We start from the raw sequence: 24,298 nt of genomic DNA on the forward strand, positions 1-24,298 counted from the left end.
TGGAAGGCATAGGAACTGCAATTTGAGTCCTAAGTCAATCAAAACTGTAATGGCATTGAATAGAAAACTACAACAACAAAACAAATTTCCTGAATGGATTTTTCTCAGGTTTTCACCTGCCAAATCAGTTCTGATATACTCACAGACATTATTTTAACAGTTTTGGAAACTTTAGTGTTTTCTATCTAAATCTACCAGATATATGCATTTCCTATCTTCCAGGCCTGAGTAGAAGGCAGTTTAATTTGGGCATGCTTTTCATCCAAAATTCCAAATACTGCCCCCTAGAGAAGTTAACTATTGAAAATCCTTATTTTTTTTGCCAGGGAAGGATGCCCCCGGATCCCCCTACTAAGCCCAAACATTTTTGAAATCCTAGAAAAGCCCCAGTGCATGTTCATAATGACACTCACATTCAGTCAAAATCACTAAATAAACCCACTTGTGTTTTGTCAAGGCATATATATCTGCAAAGTTTACCAAAAAATATAGGTTAATATAACAAAAAGACATGTTTATTTTTATTTAAGCATACAAACCAAATTATATTTAATACTGTTTGATAGCAAATTATCTTCAGTTTATAACATTCACACATTAAGCCATCCTTTGCTACACAACAATCCCTTTCTATTGGTCGAACAGGGTCTTTGGACCAATCAAAATACTTTGAACAACATGACTTGGAACACGTCTACAGTACACATAGAGATCGATAGATGGCGCACTGCCCATGCAGTTACAGAAACAATTAATGGCAAAATATAGGAGTGCCCTCTTTCCAACTCTGGAAAGAATTACTATTGCAACAACACAGCATCAGTAGGGTAAAACTAACCTGTCTCACGACGGTTTAAACCCAGCTCACGTTTCCCTATTAGTGGGTGAACAATCCAACGCTTCGTGAATTCTGCTTCACAATGATAGTCACTAGTCACAGACAACTTTCTCTAAACAGTAACAGTTAGAGTTAATCATTTTTAAATAAAGGTTGAAATCTTATTTTTTACTTATAGGGAGAGAAACTTCTTTGCATGTTTTTTGTACACATTGGGAGAGGAGGTTCGCTCTACAGTCGTGCAGCGGAGCAGGGTGGCGGTGAAATGGGGGTTAGGGGTGAGATTTCAAGGGTTGGAGAACAGAGTTCTTTCAGGGCACAGCTACTTTGAAGGGGCTGCCAGGAACACTGTCATCCCCCCACTTGACGATAATGGTGTAGTTGTCCTTGTCTTTGACAGTGTAGGTGACGTTGTACAGGCGGTTGCCCATGTGTTTAACGTACACCTTTTCACAGGGCGTCCTGGGACCGTGCACTCCCACAAGCAACATGTTAGTACCTGGAAGAGGGGAGGGTTAGGAATGGTACTAGAGGAGTGTGTGTATGTGTGTGTTACATATTGGTGTGTGTGTTACATATTCCTCGAGTCTGTTCTTCTCACCTGCTTTGCTGCAGTCCACATTGAATACATTATTCTGTCCGACCAGAGCCTTGGTGAGCCCGCCGCCTCGACACACCACCTTGCTGGCGTCAGAGGTCAGTTTTGACGAGGTACTGTACGCTCCTGCTACCTTGGACGTCTTAGTAATCGTCTGTACCAGGACCGAGGACGTCTCGTGAAGGCTGTGACCACCAGACAGACGGGTACCTGAGGGAGGTTACAATGTTACAAAAGAGCTGCAGTAACAACTCAAACCAGACATTACATAATCTAACATCTCCCCTCCTCAGAACAGACAAGAGCACCATGAATGGGGGTTTCTTATGAGAGGGTGAGTGGCTACTTAGAACAACACTGTTAACCTGTAGGCTACTGTTTTCCCCATCTCAACATATTCATACAACATAGATTCCTCATACTCAGAGGGATTCTTTGTAACTTCACAACAACATACAGTATCTAGCCTTATTTTCTACATTTTGCCGGTGCTTCAGAGGATGCACTCAGTCTTCAGCACTGATGTCAGTAACTATTCAATTACGTATGTTGTTGTGAAGTTACAAAGAATCCCCCTGAGTAACATTTACGTAATTTGTTATTTATATTACATTACATGTCTAGGAACTTTGAACTTTTGAACTTTTCAGAGTGTCTCGTTTTATACCGAAAACCTCGAACATCCTTTTCATCAAGATCTGTCAGTCAAGCTGCACACACACGTCACACACCGAACACACACCTGTGACTTTGGCTTTGAATGGGCTGCCCACTATATGGTTGGGTCCTCCATATTTGATGGTGATGAGATAGTTGCCGGGGGCCATGGGTGTGTAGATGACCTTGTAGCCATCAAGGCAATCGGAACAGTCCATCTTCACCTTAGAGGGACCGTCGATGGTCACGGACAGGGCACCCGACCCCGCGTTACAGGTGTTCACTACAAACTCTGAGGCTACACCTAGAGGGAGAGAGAAAGACTACATGGTGAGGAGACCTAGCATTCATAATGCATCATTTTAAGACAGCATCACAACTAGGGCTGTGGCGGTCACAAATTTCGTCAGCCGGTGATTGTCAAGCAAATAACTGTCGGTCTAATGGTAATTGACCGTTAATTAACGTAAACACATGTAGCATCTCCTGCTTTCCACACAAGCCACTGATGCAGACCTTTGGAACATATACATTTAGAAAAGTCTAATAAATCGATGTAATATAGCCTACACCTTCTCAATAAATCCATAATTTATTTTAGACAGGTCTAAAGAAGCATGATATGAAAAAAATGTAGTCTATTTCAGAAGAACAGAATAGCATACTCTGAGTTGTCCTTATGTTAGGTCCTGATCTGGCTATGCCAAATGGCTGTGGACTACACTAGTTCATTTAGAAGACAAGATTTACTTAGAATTCCATGGCATTATTTTATAGTATGAAGAATACAATTGAACAAAGCTAAATAAAATAGAAAGGATATTTTCTCCAAATGAGATTTGAAGGAGTCCAGGTGACTCCACTGACGTGTAATGATGGTGACAGGTGTGCATAATGATGGGCAGCCTGGCGCGAGAGGGTGAGCGGGAGCAGGCGTGATGTTTGAGAGGTTTTTGACAATACACTCTAGATGTATGTGTTCCAGAGTAGAGAGTGTTCCAGAGTAGAGAGTCCCACGGTAGTTACTTTAATTGAGTACTGGCAGTGTCTGCTGTGGCATGTGGGAAGGTGCAAATTACCTGAAAAATATCTAATCTCTCAATGTTCGTGTGTGTGTGTGTTTTATATATATATATATATATATATATATATACACACACATACACACACAGTGGGGCAAAAAATTATTTAGTCAGCCACCAATTGTGCAAGTTCTCCCATTTAAAAAGATGAGAGAGGCCTGTAATGTTCATCATAGGTACACTTCAACTATGACAGACAAAATGAGAAAAAAAATCCAGAAAATCACAATGTAGGATTTTTTTATGAATTTATTTGCAGATTATGGTGGAAAATATGTATTTGGTCACCTACAAACAAGCAAGATTTCTGGCTCTCACAGACCTGTAACTTCTTCTTTAAGAGGCTCCTCTGTCCTCCACTCGTTACCTGTATTAATGGCACCTGTTTGAACTTGTTATCAATATAAAAGACACCTGTCCACAACCTAAAACAGTCACACTCCAAACTCCACTATGGCCAAGACCAAAGAACTGTCAAAGGACACCAGAAACAAAATTGTAGACCTGCACCATGCTGGGAAGACTAAATCTGCAATAGGTAAGCAGCTTGGTTTGAAGAAATCAACTGTGGGAGCAATTATTAGGAAATGGAAGACATACAAGACCACTGATAATCTCCCTCGATCTGGGGCTCCACGCAAGATCTCACCCCGTGGGGTCAAAATGATCACAAGAACGGTGAGCAAAAATCCCAGAACCACACGGGGGGACCTAGTGAATGACCTGCAGAGAGCTGTTACCAAAGTAACAAAGCCTACCATCAGTAACACACTACGCCGCCAGGGACTCAAATCCTGCAGTTCCAGACGTGTCCCCCTGCTTAAGCCAGTACATGCCCAGGCCCGTCTGAAGTTTGCTAGAGAGCATTTGGATGATCCAGAAGAAGATTGGGAGAATGTCATATGGTCAGATGAAACCAAAATATAACTTTTTGGTAAAAACTCTACTCGTTGTGTTTGGAGGACAAAGAATGCTGAGTTGCATTCAAAGAACACCATACTATTTTTCTCGCACAATTGCATAGCCTATAGAAATGTTGTGCAACATGAGCTCATGAATTTGACTGCCTTCATGACTCGTGAAAGCCTGTGTGGCAGTAATACGGTCACCGCAACAGCCCTAATCACAATAGGCAAAACTGGTTGAAATGATGTCACTGCAATCAGATTACAACCAATGATTAATATACTATATGTATATTAATCATTGATGACAAACCTCTCCTACATGTGTTGTCAGTAGCATAGGGTCTGTGTACAGCGGGAGTAAGAAGATAAGAAGAAGATATAGAGTAGTGTATGTACCTGTGGATCCTCCATCTAGTCCAGGCCCATAAACTGTCACCATGCCTGGGTCTCCAGCCTGTCCGGCCTCCCCCACCCTCACGTTGAACGGACTTCCAGGGATGTGGCTGCCATTGAACTTGACGTCGATGGAGTGCACGCCATTCTCACGGGGAATGAAGCGGATGGTGTTCTTGTCTGAGGAATATGAGTGATTAGATATAAATAAATATAATGTTATAAAGTTAATGTTTTGTTCAACATTAAGTAACACATTTGTCCCCATCTCTCCCATTTAATTTGGCTGAAGTTAGGAATAGTGTGTACAGAAATCCGAACCTCGAATTACAGTCTCTCCAGGCCCATGGACTACTTTCAGAGTAAGGAACCATATAACTGTGAGGTCTAACACCAAACCTATCCTTATATTTTACCACTGTCCAGGTCTGTGATGTAGCACTCCTCTGCTGAGCCGGAGGGGGTATGGACCTTAGCATCAACCACGCCCCTTGCCCCGTTACACTGTACAGCGAACGACGCTTCCTGGTTCACCTTTAGGTCCTTCTCCAGAGGGGAGGAGGAAGGAAAAACAGGGTCAGGGCCTGGTAAAGCTCTGTAAGCTTGCCTTGTGTGTGTAGAATGTGTGTTTTTAACTGTGACTCATCTTGTATATGAAACTACAATAAGGAGGTAAGTCGAGAGATTCCCGGGCTGAGTGTGTGTAAGAGGGAGAAGGTGTTAATGTGTTTCCTAGTGGGGGGGTGATGAGCAGTACTGATAGCCATGAGTAAGACCCCACATCCCTCTCACTCACCCTTAAACAACAACACATTCAAATAGACTTGGTTACTGCTATAGCCCACGCCTCCAGTTACACTTCCAAGGACAAACAAAGCCTGACCAACAAGCGACTATTGTTATGCTAAATTATGGTCTTGTGAGGAGTGTTCTAACACAATACTTAATTATGTGTGTGTGTGTGTGTGTGTGTGTGTGTGTGTGTGTGTGTGTGTGTGTGTGTGTGTTCCTACCTGCAGGCTGGTGACAGTGAGTCGGCATGCCTCATCAGACAGCGTTGCTATGGGAACAACAAAGGGGCTGTCGGGGATGTGCTCGTTGTTGAACTTGATTGACACTTCATAGTCACCTGAGGACACACAGCGGAACCAGGGAGTTAGAGACAAATAACAGTGATCAGTTGATTAAAATCTAGTAGTAGGAAAGGAGAAAAACATGGCGTAAATTACATAAAAAGATCTCAGTTTAGTATGATCAGATCAATAGCTGTCATTGTCTCTGCTGAATATGAGAGCTTATCTGTTTCTTTGATAAACTGTGGGAAAGACTGACGCCTTGTAGTCAGTGTGTTTGTTTCTTACTGTGTCCTCATCCCTCTAACTGGGGACAACTGCTATGTAGCTTTTTAGACCAACTACTGCCTAATAGCTTCTTAGTGCTATGTAGCTTCTTAGTGTATGTAGCTTCTTTGGATTTTAAATGATACAATGTGGATGAACCATTTAGAAATTACAGCACTTTTTGTACATGTTCCCCCCATTTTAGGGAACCAAAATAATTTAGACAAGTTTACTTATATGTGTAGTCAAAAGCTTAGTATTTGGTCACAAATTCCTAGCACGCAATGACTCCATCAAGCTTGTGACTCTACACATTTGTTGGATGCATTGGCAGTTCGTTTTGGTTGCGTTTCAGATTTTGTTCCCAAGAGAAATAAATGGTAAATAATGTATTGTGTCATTTTGGAGTCATTTTAATAGTAAATAAGAAAAGACTATGTTTCGGAACACTTCTACATTAATGTGGATGCTACCATGATTACGGATAATCCTGAATACACATACTGTATAAGTGAATTTGTTCAAATACTTTAGGTTTCCAAAAATGAGGGGACTATCAACAAAAGTGTTGTAATTTCTAAACAGTTCCCCCGATATAGATGAAAATACCCTCAAATTAAAGCTGACAGTCTGCACTTTAACCTCACTCTCATAGTATAAATGAAAGTGCTGGTGTACAGAGCCCCCCCCCCCCTCAAAAAAAGTTTCACTGTCCAAATACTTTGTTCAATTTTTGGTCCTTGGAGCTGGATGGGGTTTTTCTACCCTATCTCACCTGGATCCTGTACAATGTAGACCACCCTACAGGATCCATCCTTCCTGTCTTCAAAGGAGATCTCAGCCTTACTGGGCCCCTCTACTGAGATGGACAGACCGCCTGCACCGGCCTCCCGCGTCCAGATACTAAACTCAGCTACGGGGAGGGAGGGAGAGAGAGAGAGACGGGATTAACCTGGTTCAACTAAAGTAGGCAAAACAATCACGTATTGAAAGTAAAACATTCTTCAAAAATATGTGCTGTATGCAAAATCAGTGCTAGTTAGTGTAAAGGAAAGGACAAATACAACAGTTGTGTTTTTTTTTTCAAAAACAGAGAGGGTCAGGTCAGACTACTTACTTGGTGCTCTTGCCACTCCTCTCTCCAGCCCAGTGCCTCCGGCCCGAACCTTGTGGGACCCTCCTTCTCCCAGGGGTCCCACTGTAAACTGGAAGGGACTACCTGGGACGTGCTGCCCGCTGTACTTCACATTGACCGTGTGGGCCCCCATCTCCTGGGGCACGAAGCGGACACTGTAGGTGCTGTCCCCTCCATCTATGATCTCTGCCTGTTCTGTTTTACCCCCAGGGCTGGTAACCTGGGCCATCATACTACCCTTGGTAGCGGTTTCACCTAGGGGAGGGAGGAGCGAAGGATAGGGGGTGTCAGACTGGCTGGGAGAAAAAGGGTTCTTTGAAGAACTGATACAACACTTTTGGGATCCATGTAAAACCCTTTTCACAGAGAAAGGAACCCAAAATAGTTCTCATCTGGGGACAGCTGAAGAAACCTTTTATCAGTTTTCTTTTACGAGTGTAGTTGAAACGACCATATATCGATTATGATCATTACAAGTAAAACCTTGCTCAATATTGTCGCTATCTGTAAAATCAGTAAAAGAAAAACAAGTACAACCGTTGAGTGTTAGTAAATTTGTATTTTTTCTTCATTCATTCTCACCTGGTGTGACTGTAGCGGGTATCCCAGCGAAGCTAGCCAGACTCTCTCTGCCCAGGAACTCTCCAAAAACATCTGTGAATGGACTGGCTCCTCCTGTTCCTCCCGTCTGCGTGCTCTCTTCGACCCTCACCTCCCTCTTCGTCTGGCCGCCCCGCATCTTGCTGATCTCCGTGCGCTCCTTGCGTGTGTACGTGTGGCTGCTGCGTGTGAATGTGCGCGTCATCCTCTCCTGGGCTGACACCATCTGGAACCAGTTTCCTATTGGTGGAGAGAGAACAGGGATGGTTAGTGTTTGGTTAGTCTTAGATGCAAGCTATGCTTGAAGACTTGTGCTAGCTTTAGCTTAGCTTTAAAGCCAGCGAGCAAAAGCTGTATGAAAGTTGATTGAGAGTCGAGTGATAGGGGTAACAACCACCGTTGTGTTCATTCTATAGATGATATTAACACACTTCAGCACCATGAGAGTAATACTTGACCACATTGTGACCATGTTTAAAATGAAATAAACATTTAAATGTGTTTGTCACATGCTTCGTAAACAATGCTTATTTACTGGTACTTTTTCAAAAATGCAGATTTAAAGCAAAAATGTTATCAAAAAAAATTGAAATAGTGACAAGAGGAATAAATACAGAGAATACTGAATAACAATGACGAGTAAAACTAACATGGTTATATACAGGGAGTACCAGTAGCACGTCAATGTTCAGGTGTAGGATGTTATTGAATTAGCTATGTACAATACAGTGCATTGGGAAAGTATTCAGACCCCTTGTCTTTTTCCACATTTTGTTACGTTACGCCTTATTCTAAAATTGATTAAAAAAATAAATAATCCTCATAAATCTAAACACAATACCCTAAAATGACAAACTGAAAATGGATTTTTAGAATTTTTGGCAAATTTATGAAAATAAAAGAAATATTATTTACATAAGTACTCAGACCCTTTGCTAAGAGACTCGAAATTGAGCTCAGGTGAATCCTGTTTCCATTGATCATCCTTGGGATGATTCTACAACTTGATTGGAGCCCACTTGTGGTAAATTCAATGGATTGGACATGAAATGATTTGGTAAGGTCCCACAGTTGACAGTGCATGTCAAATCAAAAACCAAGCCATGTTGTCGAAGGAATCGTCTGTAGAGCTCCGAGACATTATTGTGTCGAGGCACAGATCTAGGGAAGGGTACCAAAAAATGTCTGCATGTCCACCAAGACTCTAGAGCTGGCAGCCAGGCCAACCTGAGCAATCGTGGGAGAAGGGCCTTGGTCAGGGAGGTGACAAAGAACCCGATGGTCACTCTGACAGAACTCTAGAGTTCCTCTGTGGAAGCTTCCAGAACGACAACCATCTCTGCAGCACTCCACCAATCAGGCTTTTTTGGTAGAGTGGCCAGACGGAAGCCTCTCCTCAGTAAAAGGCACACGACAGCCCGCTTGGAGTTTGCCAAAAGTCACTGAAAGGACTCTCAGGGCATGAGAAACAAGATTCTCTGGTCTGATGAAACCAAGATTGAACTCTTTGGCCTGAATGCCAAGCGTCACATCTGGAGGAAACTTGGCACCATCCCTACGGTGAAGCATGGTGGTGGCAGCATCATGCTGTGGGAATGTTTTTCAGGAGCAGGGACTGGGAGACTAGTCAGGATTGAGGGAAAGATGAATGGAGAAAAGTACAGAGAGATCCTTGATGAAAACCTGCTCCAGAGTGCTTTGGGACAATGTCCTTGAGTGGCCCAGCCAGAGCCCTGACTTGAACCTGATTGAACATCTCTGGAGAGACCTGAAAATGGCTGTGCAGCGACGCTCCGCATCCAAACTGACAGAGCTTGAGAGGATCTGCAGAGAAGAATGGGAGAAACTCCCAAAATACAGGTGTGCCAAGCTGTAATCACTGACAAAGGTGCTTCAACAAAGTACTGAGTAAAGGGTCTGAATACTTAAGTAAATTGCTATTTTTTAAACATTTGCAAAAATGAAAAAAAAAACTGTTTTTGCTTTGACATTGTAGAGTGATGAGGAAAACAACACCACCTGGTATGGAGGTCCTAGAAGGCAGGGAGCTTGGCCCCAGTGATGCAATGGCCATACTCACCACCCTCTGTAGCAGTTGCCGTACCAAGTAGTGATGCAGCAAGTCAAGATGCTCTCAATGGTGCAGCTGTAGAAGTTTTTGAGAATCTGAGGGCCCATGCCAAATATTTTCAGCCTGCTGAGGGGGAAGAGGCGCTGTCGTGCCCTCTTCACGACTGTGTGGGTGTTTGTGGATCATGTTAATTCCTTAGTGATTTGGACACCAAGAAACTTGAAGCTCTCGACCCACTCCACTACAGCCCCATCGATGTGGATGGGGGCGTGCTTGCTCCTCCGTTTCCTGTAGTCCATGATCAGCACCTTTGTCTTGCTAACGTTGAGTGAGAACTTGTTGTTCTGGCACCAGGTCTCTGACCTCCCCTTATAGGCTGCCTCATCGTCGTCGATGATCAGTCCTACTACCGGCGTATCATCAGCAAACATGATGATGGTATTGGAGTCGTGCATGGTGATGCAGTCGTTGGTGAACAGGGAGTACAGGAGGGACTAAGCACACACCCCTGAGAGACCCCCGTGTTGATGATCAGCGTAGTGGATGTGTTGTTGCCTACCCTCACCGCCTAGGGGGCGGCCCATCAGGAAGTCCAGGATCCAGTTGCAGAGGGAGATGTTCAGTCCTAGGGTCCTGAGCTTGGTAATGAAGTTGGAGGGGACTATCGTGCTTAATGCTGAGCTGAAGTCAATGAACAGCATTCTTATATTTCATGGCAATAGATGTGAGGGTTACAGGGTGATATTCATTTAGGCAGGTTACCTTGGTGTCCTTGGGCACGGGGGTGGGGACTATATGGCACTGGGACTATGGTGTTCAGCTTGAAACATGGTATTGGTATTACAGACCCGGTCAGGGATAAGTTGAAAATTTCAGTGAAGACACTTTCAAGCTGGTCAGTGCATGCTCTAAGTATGTGGCCTGGTATTCCATCTGTCTCCGCAGCCTTGCGAATGCCAACCTGTTTAAAGGTGTTACTCACATACGGAGAGAGAGATCACACCGTTGTCTGGAACAGTTGGTGCTCTCATGCATGGCTCAGTGTTGTTTGCCTCGAAGCGAGCATAGAAGGCATTTAGCTCATCTGGTAGGCTTGTGTCACTGGGCAACTCACAGCTCAGTTTCCTTTTGAAATCCGTGATAGTTTGCAAGCCCTGCCACATCCGTCGAGCATCAGAGCCGGCGTAGTGGGATTCGATCTTAGTCTTATATTGATGCTTTTCCTATTTGATGGCTCATCACAGGTCATTGCAGGATTACTTATAAGCGTCCGTATTAGTGTCCCGCTCCTTGAAAGCGGCAGCTCAAGCCTTTAGCTCAGTGCGGATGTTATCTGTAACCCATGGCTTCTGGATCGGGTATGTAAGTACTGTACAGTAACTCTGGGGGCGATGTCGTCAATGCACTTATTAATGAAGTCAGTTACTGATGTGGTAAACTCCTCAATGTTATCGGATGAATCCTGGAAGATATTAAAATCTGTGCTAGCAAAACAGTCCCGTAGTTTAGCATCCGATTAATTGGACCAATTCTGTATTGAGCGAGTCACTTGTACTTCCTGTTTGAGTTTTTGCTTGTAAGCAGGAAGCAGGAGAATAGAGTTATGGTCTGGTGATGGTTTTTGTGTGTGGAATAAAGGTGATCTAGAGTGTTGTCACCTCTAGTTGCACAGGTGACATGCAGGTAAAAATGAGGTAAAACGGATTTAAGTTTTCCTGCATTAAAATCACTGACCATGACAAACACTGCCTCTGAATGTGCATTTTCTTGTTTGCTTATGGCCCTATACAGGTTGTTGAGTGTGGTCTTAGTGGCAGCATCAGTTTGTGGTGGTAAATAGACAGCTACAAAACATATAGATGAAAAATCTTGGTAAATAGTATGGTCTGTAGCTTATCATGAGGTATTGTAATTCAGGCAAGCAAAGACCTGAGACCCCCTTAACATTAGATATCGCGCACCAGCTGTTGTTAGGCTGTGCTCACCAGGGATTTTGAGGTTGAGGCCACAGGAGCTGCCGACAGAAGCGATGGCGGGGGCAGTTCTCTTCCTGGTGATGCTCTCCTTCATCCTTCCTTCTCCTGTCACCTTCACTGTGATAGGACTTCCTGAGGATCAGCCAATCAGAGAGTACCAGCAACAGCCAATTAGTGAGGTCAGGGAGAAGTGTATTAGCCAAGGAGAGGTCCGAAACCGTAATTGGTGCAGAAAAAAAATCACAGGTAACAGTGACTGACAATGTTGTTCGATAATGAAACGTAATCTCACCTAAACCAAGTTAATTTACGGATTTTACACATTTTTGATAACATTTACAAAACTGAAGTAAGACAAAGAAACACTAACCTGGGATGTGCTTGTCAGAAAACTTGATGTTGATGATGTGGTTGCCTGGCTCTGTGGGGCAGTAACTGACTCTGCACGTCCCATCCTCCACAACCTCACAGTTAATATCCACTTTACTCGGACCCTCGATCGACAACCCCAGACCACCATAACCTGAGAAAAAGAGAAAGATGTAAGGCAATGGAGAGAGCATTGTATCTGTCAATGAACTTTAGCAGATATGGGTTAGATTAGCTTAAAAGAAAGATATACCCATTTTGAATGTTGATGCGAAACTCGTCATACCGGCTGTATTTCTGCCTGCTTGAACGGTGAATAGCTCAGACACACATGAACACTTGAAATGACTCTGGGAATCGATAGAACATCACTCAGAGATGCACAAAAACTATAAACATTCAAAATGGGTGAATCTTTCCTTTTAATATGTCTAACATGCCTTACCTGCATCCCTAGTGTCCACAAAGAACTCAGCCATTTTGAAGGTGTGTGCCTCCACCAGTCCTTTACCAAAGGCCTTGACCCTACTGGCCTCGCCAATATCTGACTGGCCAACCTGGATCTTGAAAGGGCTGTTGGTCACGTGCTTACCGTTCTTCTTCACGCTCACCTCGTGCTCTCCCACCTCCTTAGGGGTGAAAGAGATACCTGCAGATGGAGAGATGGAGGAGAGGAGTGTGTAAGTAGATATTTGAACAGAATATTTAAACAGGGATTAGTTAAAGGATTCACAAATTCTGACAGTGCTGTCATTTTATGCTTCAAGAAAGTTGAACTCAGTGCTGTCTGTCTGTCTGTCTGTCATGAGTCCCAAGACTGATGGTTCACATGGAGAAAAAGGTTACTTTTCTTCAGAGTAAGGAAACTATAAACCATTTATTCTACCCACCAGCGCCATGTTATTGAAAGTCTCTAGCTCAGGCCAGACTAGTGGGTAGTATCTCACCTATGTGTCTGCTGGGCAGTCTCTTGAGCAAACACGGCTCTTCGTTGCCTGATGGAGCTCTGATATTAGCCGTCAGCAGACTCAGGTCAGACTCTGTGATCTTCAGTGACAAGTCTGCTGCTGTCCCCACGTTGAGCTGGGATGTCCTGATAGAGTCATCACCTTGGTAGAGAGAAATGGAAAATAGATTGACAAACCATTTATTAATATTTACTAACTACATAATAACATGCATTAACCATGTACAAACGATTATGAACATTCACTCACATGACTGACCATTTACTTACACTTACAAATCATTTGCTAACCCTTTACTAACCATCCCGAATACCATTTTACGTAGAGCCCTACAACACATATGATTGATCAATATACCAATGATTTCAAGGCAAAAGTATGAGTGGCATTGTGACTGTATGTGGGTGCACCCCTGAGTGTTCTGGTCCAGACCCACTCACCAGTGATTTTAGCAGTGAAGGGGCTGCCGGCTATGTGTTTGTTGTCAAACTTGACAATGATCTTGTAGTCTCCTGGTGAGGTGGGCAGGTAGGATACAGTACAGGTTCCATCCTTATTGTCTTTACAGGTGATCTTTGCCTTAGAAGGACCCTCCACCGCTAGGGACAGACCACCTGTAGGGGGGGTAGGAGAGGGGAAGGGGGGGGGGAAGAGAGAGATAGAGAGAGATGGGGTTTTACTCAACTGTCTACATAGGATTAGATGGAGAAATGTTTTCCCATCATTGTGGACAGAGGGAGGGGGGGGGGGGATACAAGTCAATTAAACTGTGTTCCAAAAGTATTGGTTTAAATAAGAAAAATAGTCAGAAGAAGTACCTTCTCCAGCGTTCTTGGTGACCACAATGAAAGTGACAGGTTTGTTGATGGACCCTTGACAGAGACCAGGGCCGTATGCTGTCACCAGACCACTGTTCATAGCATCCACATAGAACTGGAGGGGGCTTCCTGTGAGGGGGAGAGATTTAATGGAGGGAATGGACCATCAGAAAAAAGTTTGTTCAATATTCATCAATGTTTATTTAACATTAATTTACATAAATACGCCTGTTTAAACACCTGAGCTGTCACGTGTGCTCCCTTTCTGGCCTCTAGATCACCAGGCTGCTCGTTATTGCGCACACCTGTCATCATCGTTACGCGCACCTGGGCATAATCAGACTCACCTGATTATGATTATCACTTCCCTGATTACCTTCCCTATACAAGTATATGTCACTCCCCTTCGTACCTTCCCCAGGTGTTATTGTTTCTGTTCCTGTGTCAATTCTGTGCGTTGTTGTTCGTGTTTCTTATTTTTGTATTATGTTGGGTTTATTTATTAAAACATTCACTCCCTGAACTTGCTTCCCGACTCTTAGCGCACATTGTTACAAAATAACGCCTTACTTAAGGGAAGCATCATTCTTTTGTTTTTTTTGTTTTGGTGGGAATTTGGTCGGGTCTGGGAGCCGCTACAGGCTCTCATGCCTCAGACAGATCTGAAGGCTACCCTGCCTCCGTCGGTTCGTCAGGCTCTCATGCCTCAGCCGAAACACCAGGCTCCGCTGCCACAGCCGGCTCGTCTGGCTTTCATGGTTTTGCCGGAGAGCCCGGCTCCCCTCCTTCTACCGGCTCGTCAGGCTCTCATGCCTCAGCCGGATTGCCAGGCTCCCCTGCCTCAGCGGGTCTGTCAGGTTCCAGCGCCCCTGCCGGCGACAGGTTCCGGCGCATCAGCAGGGGTGACCCGTCGGCTCCTGATCCCCGGGAACGTCCCTTTGGTTGGCTCCTGCGGCAGGAGCAGAACTCTCTGGGAGGGGGTACCGTCACGTATGCTCTCTCTCCGGCGCTCTAGGTCGCAATGCTCCCGCTTCTCAGCCGGACTGACAGGTTTCCTGCGCCTCAGCAGAAGTGACTGGTCTGCTCCTGATCCGTGGGTTCATCATTTTGGTGGAGGAGATACTGTGCTCCCTCTCTGGCCTCTAGGTCACCAGGCTGTTCATTCCCCAGGCGTTATTTATTAAGACACTCACTCCCTGAACTTGCTTTCCGGCTCTCAGCGCACATCGTTACATGAGCTGGATTTTTTTTTTTGAAATATAAACATAAGAATCTTAATTGAGCATAACTACTTAAATTGAGTCTGGGTTTAGTTTGAAGACAGGCTAACACAAGGTGTTTTCTCCTCTGGTTTTGACAGACACTGTACCTGTAACGGTTGTGGTCTTCCTCTTCTGAGAAGGAGTAGGAAATATCAGACCAATATGCAGCGTGGTAAGTGTTCATCATATTTATTACACTGAACACAGGAAACAAACGAACAAGCGAATAAAGAAAAAACGAAACAGTCCCGAATGGTGAAAAACACTGAAATGGAAAATAACCTCTCACACCCAAGAGTGGGAAAACAGGCTACCTAAGTATGGTTCTCAATCAGAGACAACGATTGACAGCTGCCTCTGATTGGGAACTATACCAGGCCAAACACATAGAAATATAAACACAAGAACAAAACATAGAATGCCCACCCCAACTCTCGCCCTGACCAACCTAAAGTAGAAACATACAAAAGGAACTAAGGTCAGGACGTGATAGTACCTGGGATGTGATTACCTGGGATGTGATTTCCTTCATACTTGATGTCCATCTCGTGCAGACCCTTTTCAGTAGGGTTGAATTTAACTGTGATGGTCCCATCATTGTCATTTATTATGTAGGGATGGGCAGTCTTACCGTAGGGCATACGCACCTCACCTGGAAATTCCAGGAAAGGAAAGTGAGTGTGTCATTGTGTCAGAAACAGTGAGAGTATCTACAGGTACCTGTGTACTGTTTTATGTGTTAATGAGTATCTGTTAGGATTACAACATTCTGTAAAGTTTCCCAAATGTCCAAGTTTTCCCCAAATCCTGATAGGATAATCTTTGCATCCTTGCATAAGCAGAGAGGGAATCCTTTAACTGGGGTTTTGGGGGAAAACCTGGGAAATTTGGGAAAGTTTCCGGAAAAGTCCCTGTACCTGTGATCGGTCCCTGCTGTACAGTGAACGGGATGACCAGGTTGAGAGGGCGGAACTGATCCATGCCGTCACTAAGGACAATAGGCTCCTTTGTTGCCTAAAAGGGCATATGATACATGTACGAGTAACTATAGCAAGCTATGTCTATACAAAGTAAAAATGTAACTTTAATGCAGCCTTTTTGACTCAGTTAAAATGTTGTTAAACCCTTATAAGACATTATAAAGATTCATACATGATAACAAGTTATAAAGCATTAAGTGAAGTATTACCCAATGTTAGTATTGTCCCCCAGAATGCTCCACACCACTCTCTCAACAGACCCCCTTCCCCCCAATTTGTGTCTCTGATTCAGGAGAAATGTATTTCTATTCCTGTGATTCCCACCTTAAGGTAATCAAATTTTTGCTATTTTGTAGCTTTGGCAACTATGTGTCTGTTTTCTACCCCAGTTCGCTCCTCTCCCTGTAGGCTATACAGACACTCCCCACTCCTTGGCTGCTACCCTAATTTAGTGTACCCTGTGCGCATAACCCATGTGAAATTCCTGGTCTCTGGTAGCGTTTGGAACTGCCGATCTGCAGTCAAGAACGCCCGAGTTCATCTCAGTCTATACTGCGCTTCAGTCCCTTAACTTTTTGGCCTTGATGGAGACATGGATCACCCCAGACAACACTACTACTCTAGCTGCTCTATCTTCATCTGATTATGTTTTATTTCATAGTCCGAGAGCATCTGGTCGTCGTCGTGGTGGCACATAGCTACTCATTTCTCCTAAGTGAATATTTTTGATTTTTCTCCCTCTCTCATCTGTCCATCCCCTCATTTGAATTCCATGATGTCACTGTCACTTGTCCACTCAAGCTTAACATTGTTGTCATCTATCGTCATCTATATATTAAATCCTGCAACTAGTGTGGTCCGAACGCCCGACAACCTACCCGCTCGACCCCACCTCCCCTCCCATTTCCAGACCATCTCTGGAGACCCATTCCTCACTTCCCTCATCAACTCATCCCTGACCACTGACTGTGTCCCCTCTGACTTCAAAATGGCCTGAGTCACTCCCCTCCTCAAAAAAACAACACTCGACTCCTTTGACGTAAAAACTACAGACCGGTATCCCTTTGTTCTGTACTTTCCAAAATACTTGAGCATGCTGTCTCTAACCAACTCTCTCGTTATCTCTCTCAGAACAACCTTCTTGACTCTAACCAGTCATGCTTCAAGATTTGTCACTCAACCGAAACTGCTCTTCTCTGTGTCATGGAGGCTCTCTAAACTGCCAAAGCTAAATCTCTATCCTCTGTTCTCATCCTCCTAGATCTATCCACTGCCTTCGACACATTGAAACATCAAATCGACCCTCTCAGGGCTGGGCATCTCTGCACACTCTTGGGTTGCATCCTACCTGGCAGGCCGATCCTACCAGGTGATGTGGAGAGGATCTGTGTCTGCACTACGTACTTTCACGACTGGTGTCCCCCAGGGCTTGGCTCCTTCTCTCTATATACCAAGTCACTCAGCTCCTTTATATCCTCACATGGTCTCTCCTATCATTGCTATGCGGATGACACTCAACTACTTTTCTTCTTCCCCCCTTCTGACACTCAGGTGGCGACACGCATCTCTGCGTGCCTGGCAGATATATCAGCTTGGATGTCGGCCCACCACCTCAAGCTCAACCTCGACAAGACGAAGCTGCCCTTCTTTCCGGGGAAGGCCTGCCCACTCAAAGACCTCTCCATCACAGTTGACAACTCCACAGTGTCCCCTTCCCAGAGTGGAAATCCTTTGCCGAGACCCAGGACAACACCCTGTCATTCTCTGTCAAAATAAAAGCAGTTACTCGCTCCTGCAGGTTTATGCTCTACAAGATCCGTAGAGTACGACCCTACCTCACACATGAAGTGGTGCAGGTCCTAGTCCAGGCACTTGTCATCTCCCATCTGGACTACTGAAACTCGATGTGGTCTGGGCTCCCGCTTGTGCCATCATACCCCTGCAACTATTCCAGAATGCTGCAGCCAACCTGGTGTTCAACTTTCCCAAGTTCTCCCATGTCACCCCACTCCTCCGCACACTCCACTGGCTTCCAGCCGAAGCTCGAATCCACTACAAGACCATAGTACTTACCAACTGAGTAGCAAGAGGAACTGCTCCTCCCTACCCTTCAGACTATGCTCAAACCCTACACCCAAATCCAAGCACTCCTTTCTGCCACCTCTGGTCTTTTGGCTCCCGCTCTTACCAGTCCAAGCTCTTCTCTGTCCTGGCACACCAATGGTGGAACCAGCTTCTCCCTGTAGCTAGGACAGCAGAGGCCCTACCCATATTCTGAAAACATCTGAAACCCTACCTCTTGAAAGAGTATCGTAAATAATCCCACAGCACCCTCGCTTACTATGACTGTGATATGTGGTTGTCCCAACTAGCTACAGTATCTTAATAAGGTGAATGCACTAACTGTAAGTTGTTCTGCAAAAGACACAGACGTTTCTTCTGAAACTTGTCAGTCTATTCTTGTTCTGAGAAATTAACGCTGTGTGCTACTCCCTTCACTCCCTTCACAATTTCTCAGAACAAGAATATATTGACAAGTTTCAGAAGAAAGTTCTTTGTTTCTGGCCATTTTGAGCCTGTAATCGAACCCACAAATGCTGATGCTCCAGATTCTCAACTAGTCTAAATAAGGCCAGTTTAATTGCTTTTTTAATCAGGACAACATTTTTCAGCTGTGCTAACATAATTGAAAAAGGTTTTTCTAATGATCAATTAGCCTTTTAAAATTGGAACACATGAGTGATGGTTGCTGATAATGGGCCTCTGTACGCCTATGTACAGAGGCCCATTAGGTAGATATTCCATAAAAAATCAGTCGTTTCCAGCTAAAATAGCCAATTACAACATTAATAATATGTACACTATATATCTGATCAATTTGATGTTATTTAAAAAAAAATGCTTTTCTTTTAAAATCTTAGTGACCCCAAACTTTTGAATAGTAGTGTGTATATATATTAATTAACACACAAATCTATATTACTAATATGTACTCAACCGTAACATGGAAGGGGCTCTTGGGTATGTGCTGTCCTCCGAAGCGGATGGTGATGACATATTTTCCTGGTTCTGGAGCGGTGTAGTAGATCTCGAAGGTTCCATCATGGTTCTCCTGCACATCCATGTCTAGCTCCACCCCCTCTGGGGTCATGACCGAGCAGGTCACCTTGCCCTTCCCAGCAGCCTTTGTGTCCACAGAGATGATGGCCTCCTCGTGCAACTGCATCTTAGTCAGACCTGATGCCAGGGCATGTCCTCCGATAGACACTGGGAATAAGGAGAGAGAAATTTGTCAGACTATTGAAAAGAGAAAATAAAATAGAAGAGAAGGGAAAATGAGAGGTGTACCAGTGAGCAGACACTTGCTGGCGTCTCCAGTGGGCAGGGCTAAGATATGGTAGGGAGAGTAGGGGATCTCATCGCCTCCATACTTGATCATGATTGTGTAAAGGCCGGTGGAGTCTGGTACGTAAGACACTGTGTAGGTCCCATCTCTGTTATCATAGATGGTAGCCTTCTTTGGCTTGCATTCTTGGTCCTACAGGGGAAGAGGATGTTAATGTGTGTGGGGTGTGTGTGTGGGGGTGGGGTGGGAGTGGGGGGTTACCAACCAGTATTTGTACAGTGAGCAGTCCCTCTCCTGCGTCGCGGGCATCAATGGTGAACTCCACTGGCAGGCTGGCGGGCACACCTGACTTGTCCAGACCTGGACCGCTTGCACAAACCTTACTGGCATCATGACCAGGCTGAGATCTCACCTTGAATGGACTGTGGACAGAGAGAGAGAGAGAGAGAGCAAAAAAATATAAATACAGTATATATATTTCATGACCCTATTGAAAATGTATGAAATGCATACAGAAAAGTAAATGAGGATATTACAGTAAGGGTTTCCGGTAAATCTAGTTTTGTCCAGTCTGTCTCACCTGTGAGGAACCTCCTGGTCTCCATATTTAACTGACACAGTGTAAGGGCCATCATGAACTGGAGTGTAGTTGACTGTGTGTGTACCATCACTGTTATTTTTTACAGCAACAGGCTCTGAACCTATGGGGAAAAGAGGACAGATTAGCTACATTCAAATAAGTCACTATATGTAAACATGTATGTGTGTGTGTGTGTGTGTGTGTTTATGGGTGTTTTTTATGTTTCAGTGTGTGCATGTGTGAGTAAAGTCAAGTATGTCGAGTTCGTCTTACCTGATGGTCCTATGAGACTGACCTCCAGATTTGCCTGTCCTGCCTGTATAGTGTCCACAGTAAAGGTCTGAGGTAGGTGGGCTCTGACTCTGTCACCCAAACCTAGGCCTGAACATTTCACCTGACTGGGATCCACCACATCCCTCACTGGCACGCGGAACGGACTGCCTGCAGAAGACACATGGAGAGACACTATGGTCAGCTTTTTTATTAGGATGATAGTGAAGAAGGCAATCAGAGGCAGCCAGTGGAAGAGAGAGATAATTGAGAAGTATTGGATATTGTGTTTTTGTGGTGTTTTTATCGTGAGAGCTGGGGTAAGATTTTCACTATTCATTATGCATAGCAAATAAACTTGAAACTTGTATTATGGTGATGATTCTGCTGCTTCTTCTCCATGCAGTATGTAAGTGTGTGTGTTTATGTGGGGACTATTAATTATTGGACTATCAATTGTTCCTCCCTGTATTATACTCACGCAAAATGTTTTATTCTATTCTACCGAGCCATTCACTTTATGTTAGGAGTCTTATCTGTTATTAAATCTTATTGTTGTTGCATTGTCGAGAAGGAACCTGCAAGTAAGCATTTCTTTGGACGGTGTAAACCAAGGATGGGCAACTGGCAGCCCGTGAACCGTTCTTTTGTGGGTCTGCGGATCAATTTTCAAAAACTTCACGTACACACACAAAAAAAAAACATATATATATATATATATATATATATATATATATATATAGTGCCTTCAGAAAGTATTCAGACCCCTTGACTTTTTCCACATTTTGTTAGGTTTCAGCCTTAATCCAAAATTGATTAAATAAAAAAAATCCTCAGCAATCTACGCACAATACCCCATAATGATTAAGTGAAAACAGGTTTTTAGAAATGTTTGCAAATTTGTCAAAATAAATAAATAAATAGGGAAATAGCTTATTTAGATAAGTATTCAGTTGCTTTGCTTATGAGACTCGAAATTGAAACTTGATTGGAGTCCACCTGTGGTAAATTCAATTGATTGGACATGATTTGGAAAGGCACACATCTGCCTATATAAAGGTCCCACAGTTGACAATGCATGTCAGAGCAAAAACCAAGCCATGAGGTCAAAGGAATTGTCTGTAGAGCTCAGAGACTGGATTGTGTCGAGGCACAGATCTGAGGAAGGGTACCAAAACATTTCTGCGGCAAGGTTTGAGGAGGGAAAAAAACAATTACATCAATTGTACAATAATTATGTAACGTAACAAAATGTGGGTTCTGAATACTTTTCGAATGCACTGTATACATGTAAAGTGTCGGTCCCATGTTTCATGAGCTAAAAAAAAAAAGTCCCAGAAATGTTCCATATTCACAAAAAGCTTATTTTTCCAAATTTTGTGCACAAATTTGTTTAATCAGGTGGATAATCCATCCACCTGATAGATGTGGTATATCAAGAAGCTGAATAAACAGCATGCTCATCACCTTGTGCTGGGGACGGTAAAAGGCCACTTTAAAATTTTGTCTCACAACACAATGCCATAGATGTCTGAAGTTTTGAGGGAGTGTGCAATTGGCATGCTGACTGCAAAAATGTCTGCCAGAGCTGTTGCTAGAGAATGTAATGTTAATTTCTCTACCATAGCCGCCTCCAATGTCATTTTAGAGAATTTGGCAGTACGTCCATCCAGACTTACAAACGCAGACCACATGTAACCCTGCCAGCCCAGGACCTCCACATCTGGCTTCTTCGCCTGCGGGATTATCTGAGACCAAGCCACGAGACAGCTGATGAAACTGTGGGATTGCACAACCGAAGACTTTCTGCACATACTATCAGAAACCGTCTCAGGGAAGTTCATCTACGTGCTCGTCGTCCTCACCAGGGTTTTTCCTGACCGCAGCTCGGCCTCATAACCGACTTCAGTGGGCAAATGCTCACCTTCCATGGCCACTGGCACGCTGGAAGAGTGTGCTCTTCATGGATGAATCCCGTTTTCAACTGTACCGGGCAAATGACAGTATGGCGTGCTGTGGGCGATCGTTTTGCTCCCGTCAACGTTGTCAAAAGAGTTCTCCATGGTGGTGGTGGGGTTATGGTATGGGCATGTATAAACTAAGGACAACTTAATCTGCCTCCATCACCTCATCATGTTTCAGCATGATAAGGCACGGCCCTATGTTGCAAGGATCTGTACACAAATCTTGGAAGCTGAAAATGTCCCAGTTCTTCGCCTGCATACTCACCAGACATGTCACCCATTGAGCATGTTAGGGATGCTCTGGATCGACGTGTACGACAGTGTGTTTCAGTTCCCACCAATATCCAGCAAGTTCGCACATCCATTGAAGAAGAGTGGGACATCATTCCACAGGACACAATCAACAGCCTGATCAACTCTATGCAATTTAGAAATTTGGTTGTGTATCAGCAGATTTTCTATTGTTATGTCAGTCACTGACAGTAACTCAATTTAGCCCATGTCTAGCCTGCTGTCAAAACTTGAGGTAATCATGGTAAAAATACTGACCGGGAGGCCCCCAATGATTTTGTTAGTCACTCTCACTAATATATCACAATCAAAACTACAAACATGTCTCTCCACCTTATGGCAAAATTAATAGAATTGCAGGAAATGAGCTGTTAAACTGCAAATTATTCTCTCCGCCCCATAGCAAAATTGCATGAAATTAAAAATAAATCAAAATAAATCTTCTCTCTGCAACATGTATAGAATTGCAGAAAATTCACTTTAAACCTTTTTTTTCTCTCCGCAGTCATTTAGCCAGCCAGGCTATGGCTGTATGTGGGTGTATGGATGTGGGTATACAGACCCCCGAGCCACTGCGGCCCCTCATGGTGAGTTCAGATGTTTTGTGGCCCCCACCCACATCAGCTGCCCATCCTTGATGTATACCATGTGTATCCTGTACATACGACTAATACAACTAGAATGTGTATGTATATGAGGCATTACCTGGAATGGGGTGTCCTCCGAAGTTGATATTGACGTCGTACTCTCCAGGTGTGAAGGTAACGTACTCTACGCTGCAGCTGCCATCTTTGTTATCTTTACAGGTAATTTTTGCCTCTGACGCTCCCTCTATGGTCAGGCCCAGGCCTCCAGTACCAGCACCCCTAGAGAACACAGACAATGATCAACTTTAATGGTAATTTCACATCAATTACATTGCTTTCATAGGAAAGGCTTTCTCATTTTTGGAAGAATTGAAAGACATTGGATTTGTGAATGATTTTCCTGTGATCATGTGTTCTTATGTGCTTAACTAGCTAAAATGTTATTGTCATCAATAAACCACATGGGAGCATAGATTGCAGTGTGCTGTCTCTTTTGAGCATTTACTGAACATATTATTTGATATCCAGCACCTGCTCAGAAACATTGGCTATGTGTATGCAATCTTTTCCTTTGCTGTGATTGTACCTGGTCTCGACGGTGAAGCAGTTGGGTGTGTTGATGAGTCCTCCCTCGAGCCCTGGCCCGTAGGCCCTGACCCGGGTGGGGTCACATCCCTCCACCACGGACACCCTGAAGGGACTCTTAGAGATGGCCACCTCGTAATACAGTACCTTAATCACATGCATACCTGGAACAGACAGACCAATCAGATGGTTTCAATATCTCACAGTGCTGTGTGTGTGTAGTGCTCTCAGTGGACAGATACACATGATTACAGGTGATTTTATGGCAGATATACTGTACATGATGTTGTATGATGGCCAAGCTGGTTTTACTATGCAGGGCAATGAAGTTATATCTATCTAAGACGATTTTCAATGCATTTCTGATATTTTATCACAAGTGATCTTCCTAAGATTCATTCAGATAATGAATGAGACATATGGTAACTATGGAGATGTGAGACTAATCATTAATACACAAAAATAACACATCTTCCCCCCGTTGTTATACCGTAATAACATTAACTTGACAGAACTCTATTAATACCTCCAGCTAGCCATTACTCCTGTATCTGAGAGAAGAGGCTCAGAGCAGGACAGAGCAGAGCATATATACCTGAGCTTCTGTTCTGTTCCAGCACTAACTCTATTTATAAAGCCCTCTCTTCTCTAAACCCCTCAGATCACCTCCTCTGCCTCAT

At 43.9% G+C, this 24,298-nt stretch overlaps 1 protein-coding gene across 1 annotated transcript in view; it reads right to left on the reverse strand.

Moving 5' to 3' along the window:
• Positions 1 to 1,149: 1,149 nt before the first annotated feature.
• Positions 1,150 to 24,298, reverse strand: part of LOC139409016 (filamin-C-like) — a 60,161-nt gene continuing 37,012 nt past the window's right edge. Inside the window, exons 19-42 of the mRNA XM_071153643.1 lie at positions 23,620 to 23,782; positions 23,152 to 23,312; positions 20,195 to 20,362; positions 19,922 to 20,042; positions 19,607 to 19,763; positions 19,344 to 19,533; positions 18,994 to 19,262; positions 15,933 to 16,029; positions 15,527 to 15,667; positions 13,754 to 13,882; positions 13,376 to 13,549; positions 12,915 to 13,076; positions 12,413 to 12,616; positions 11,969 to 12,121; positions 11,608 to 11,730; positions 7,534 to 7,791; positions 6,934 to 7,206; positions 6,592 to 6,729; positions 5,490 to 5,605; positions 4,893 to 5,019; positions 4,480 to 4,656; positions 2,179 to 2,397; positions 1,440 to 1,646; positions 1,150 to 1,337 (exon numbers count right to left, since the gene is read on the reverse strand). Of these exons, the coding sequence (XP_071009744.1) occupies positions 1,150 to 1,337; positions 1,440 to 1,646; positions 2,179 to 2,397; positions 4,480 to 4,656; positions 4,893 to 5,019; positions 5,490 to 5,605; positions 6,592 to 6,729; positions 6,934 to 7,206; positions 7,534 to 7,791; positions 11,608 to 11,730; positions 11,969 to 12,121; positions 12,413 to 12,616; positions 12,915 to 13,076; positions 13,376 to 13,549; positions 13,754 to 13,882; positions 15,527 to 15,667; positions 15,933 to 16,029; positions 18,994 to 19,262; positions 19,344 to 19,533; positions 19,607 to 19,763; positions 19,922 to 20,042; positions 20,195 to 20,362; positions 23,152 to 23,312; positions 23,620 to 23,782 (4,115 nt within the window). The remainder of the gene's footprint in view (positions 1,338 to 1,439; positions 1,647 to 2,178; positions 2,398 to 4,479; positions 4,657 to 4,892; positions 5,020 to 5,489; positions 5,606 to 6,591; positions 6,730 to 6,933; positions 7,207 to 7,533; positions 7,792 to 11,607; positions 11,731 to 11,968; positions 12,122 to 12,412; positions 12,617 to 12,914; positions 13,077 to 13,375; positions 13,550 to 13,753; positions 13,883 to 15,526; positions 15,668 to 15,932; positions 16,030 to 18,993; positions 19,263 to 19,343; positions 19,534 to 19,606; positions 19,764 to 19,921; positions 20,043 to 20,194; positions 20,363 to 23,151; positions 23,313 to 23,619; positions 23,783 to 24,298) is intronic.

This window comes from Oncorhynchus clarkii, chromosome 1, assembly GCF_045791955.1.
Source record: "Oncorhynchus clarkii lewisi isolate Uvic-CL-2024 chromosome 1, UVic_Ocla_1.0, whole genome shotgun sequence".
NCBI classification, from domain to species: domain Eukaryota; kingdom Metazoa; phylum Chordata; class Actinopteri; order Salmoniformes; family Salmonidae; genus Oncorhynchus; species Oncorhynchus clarkii.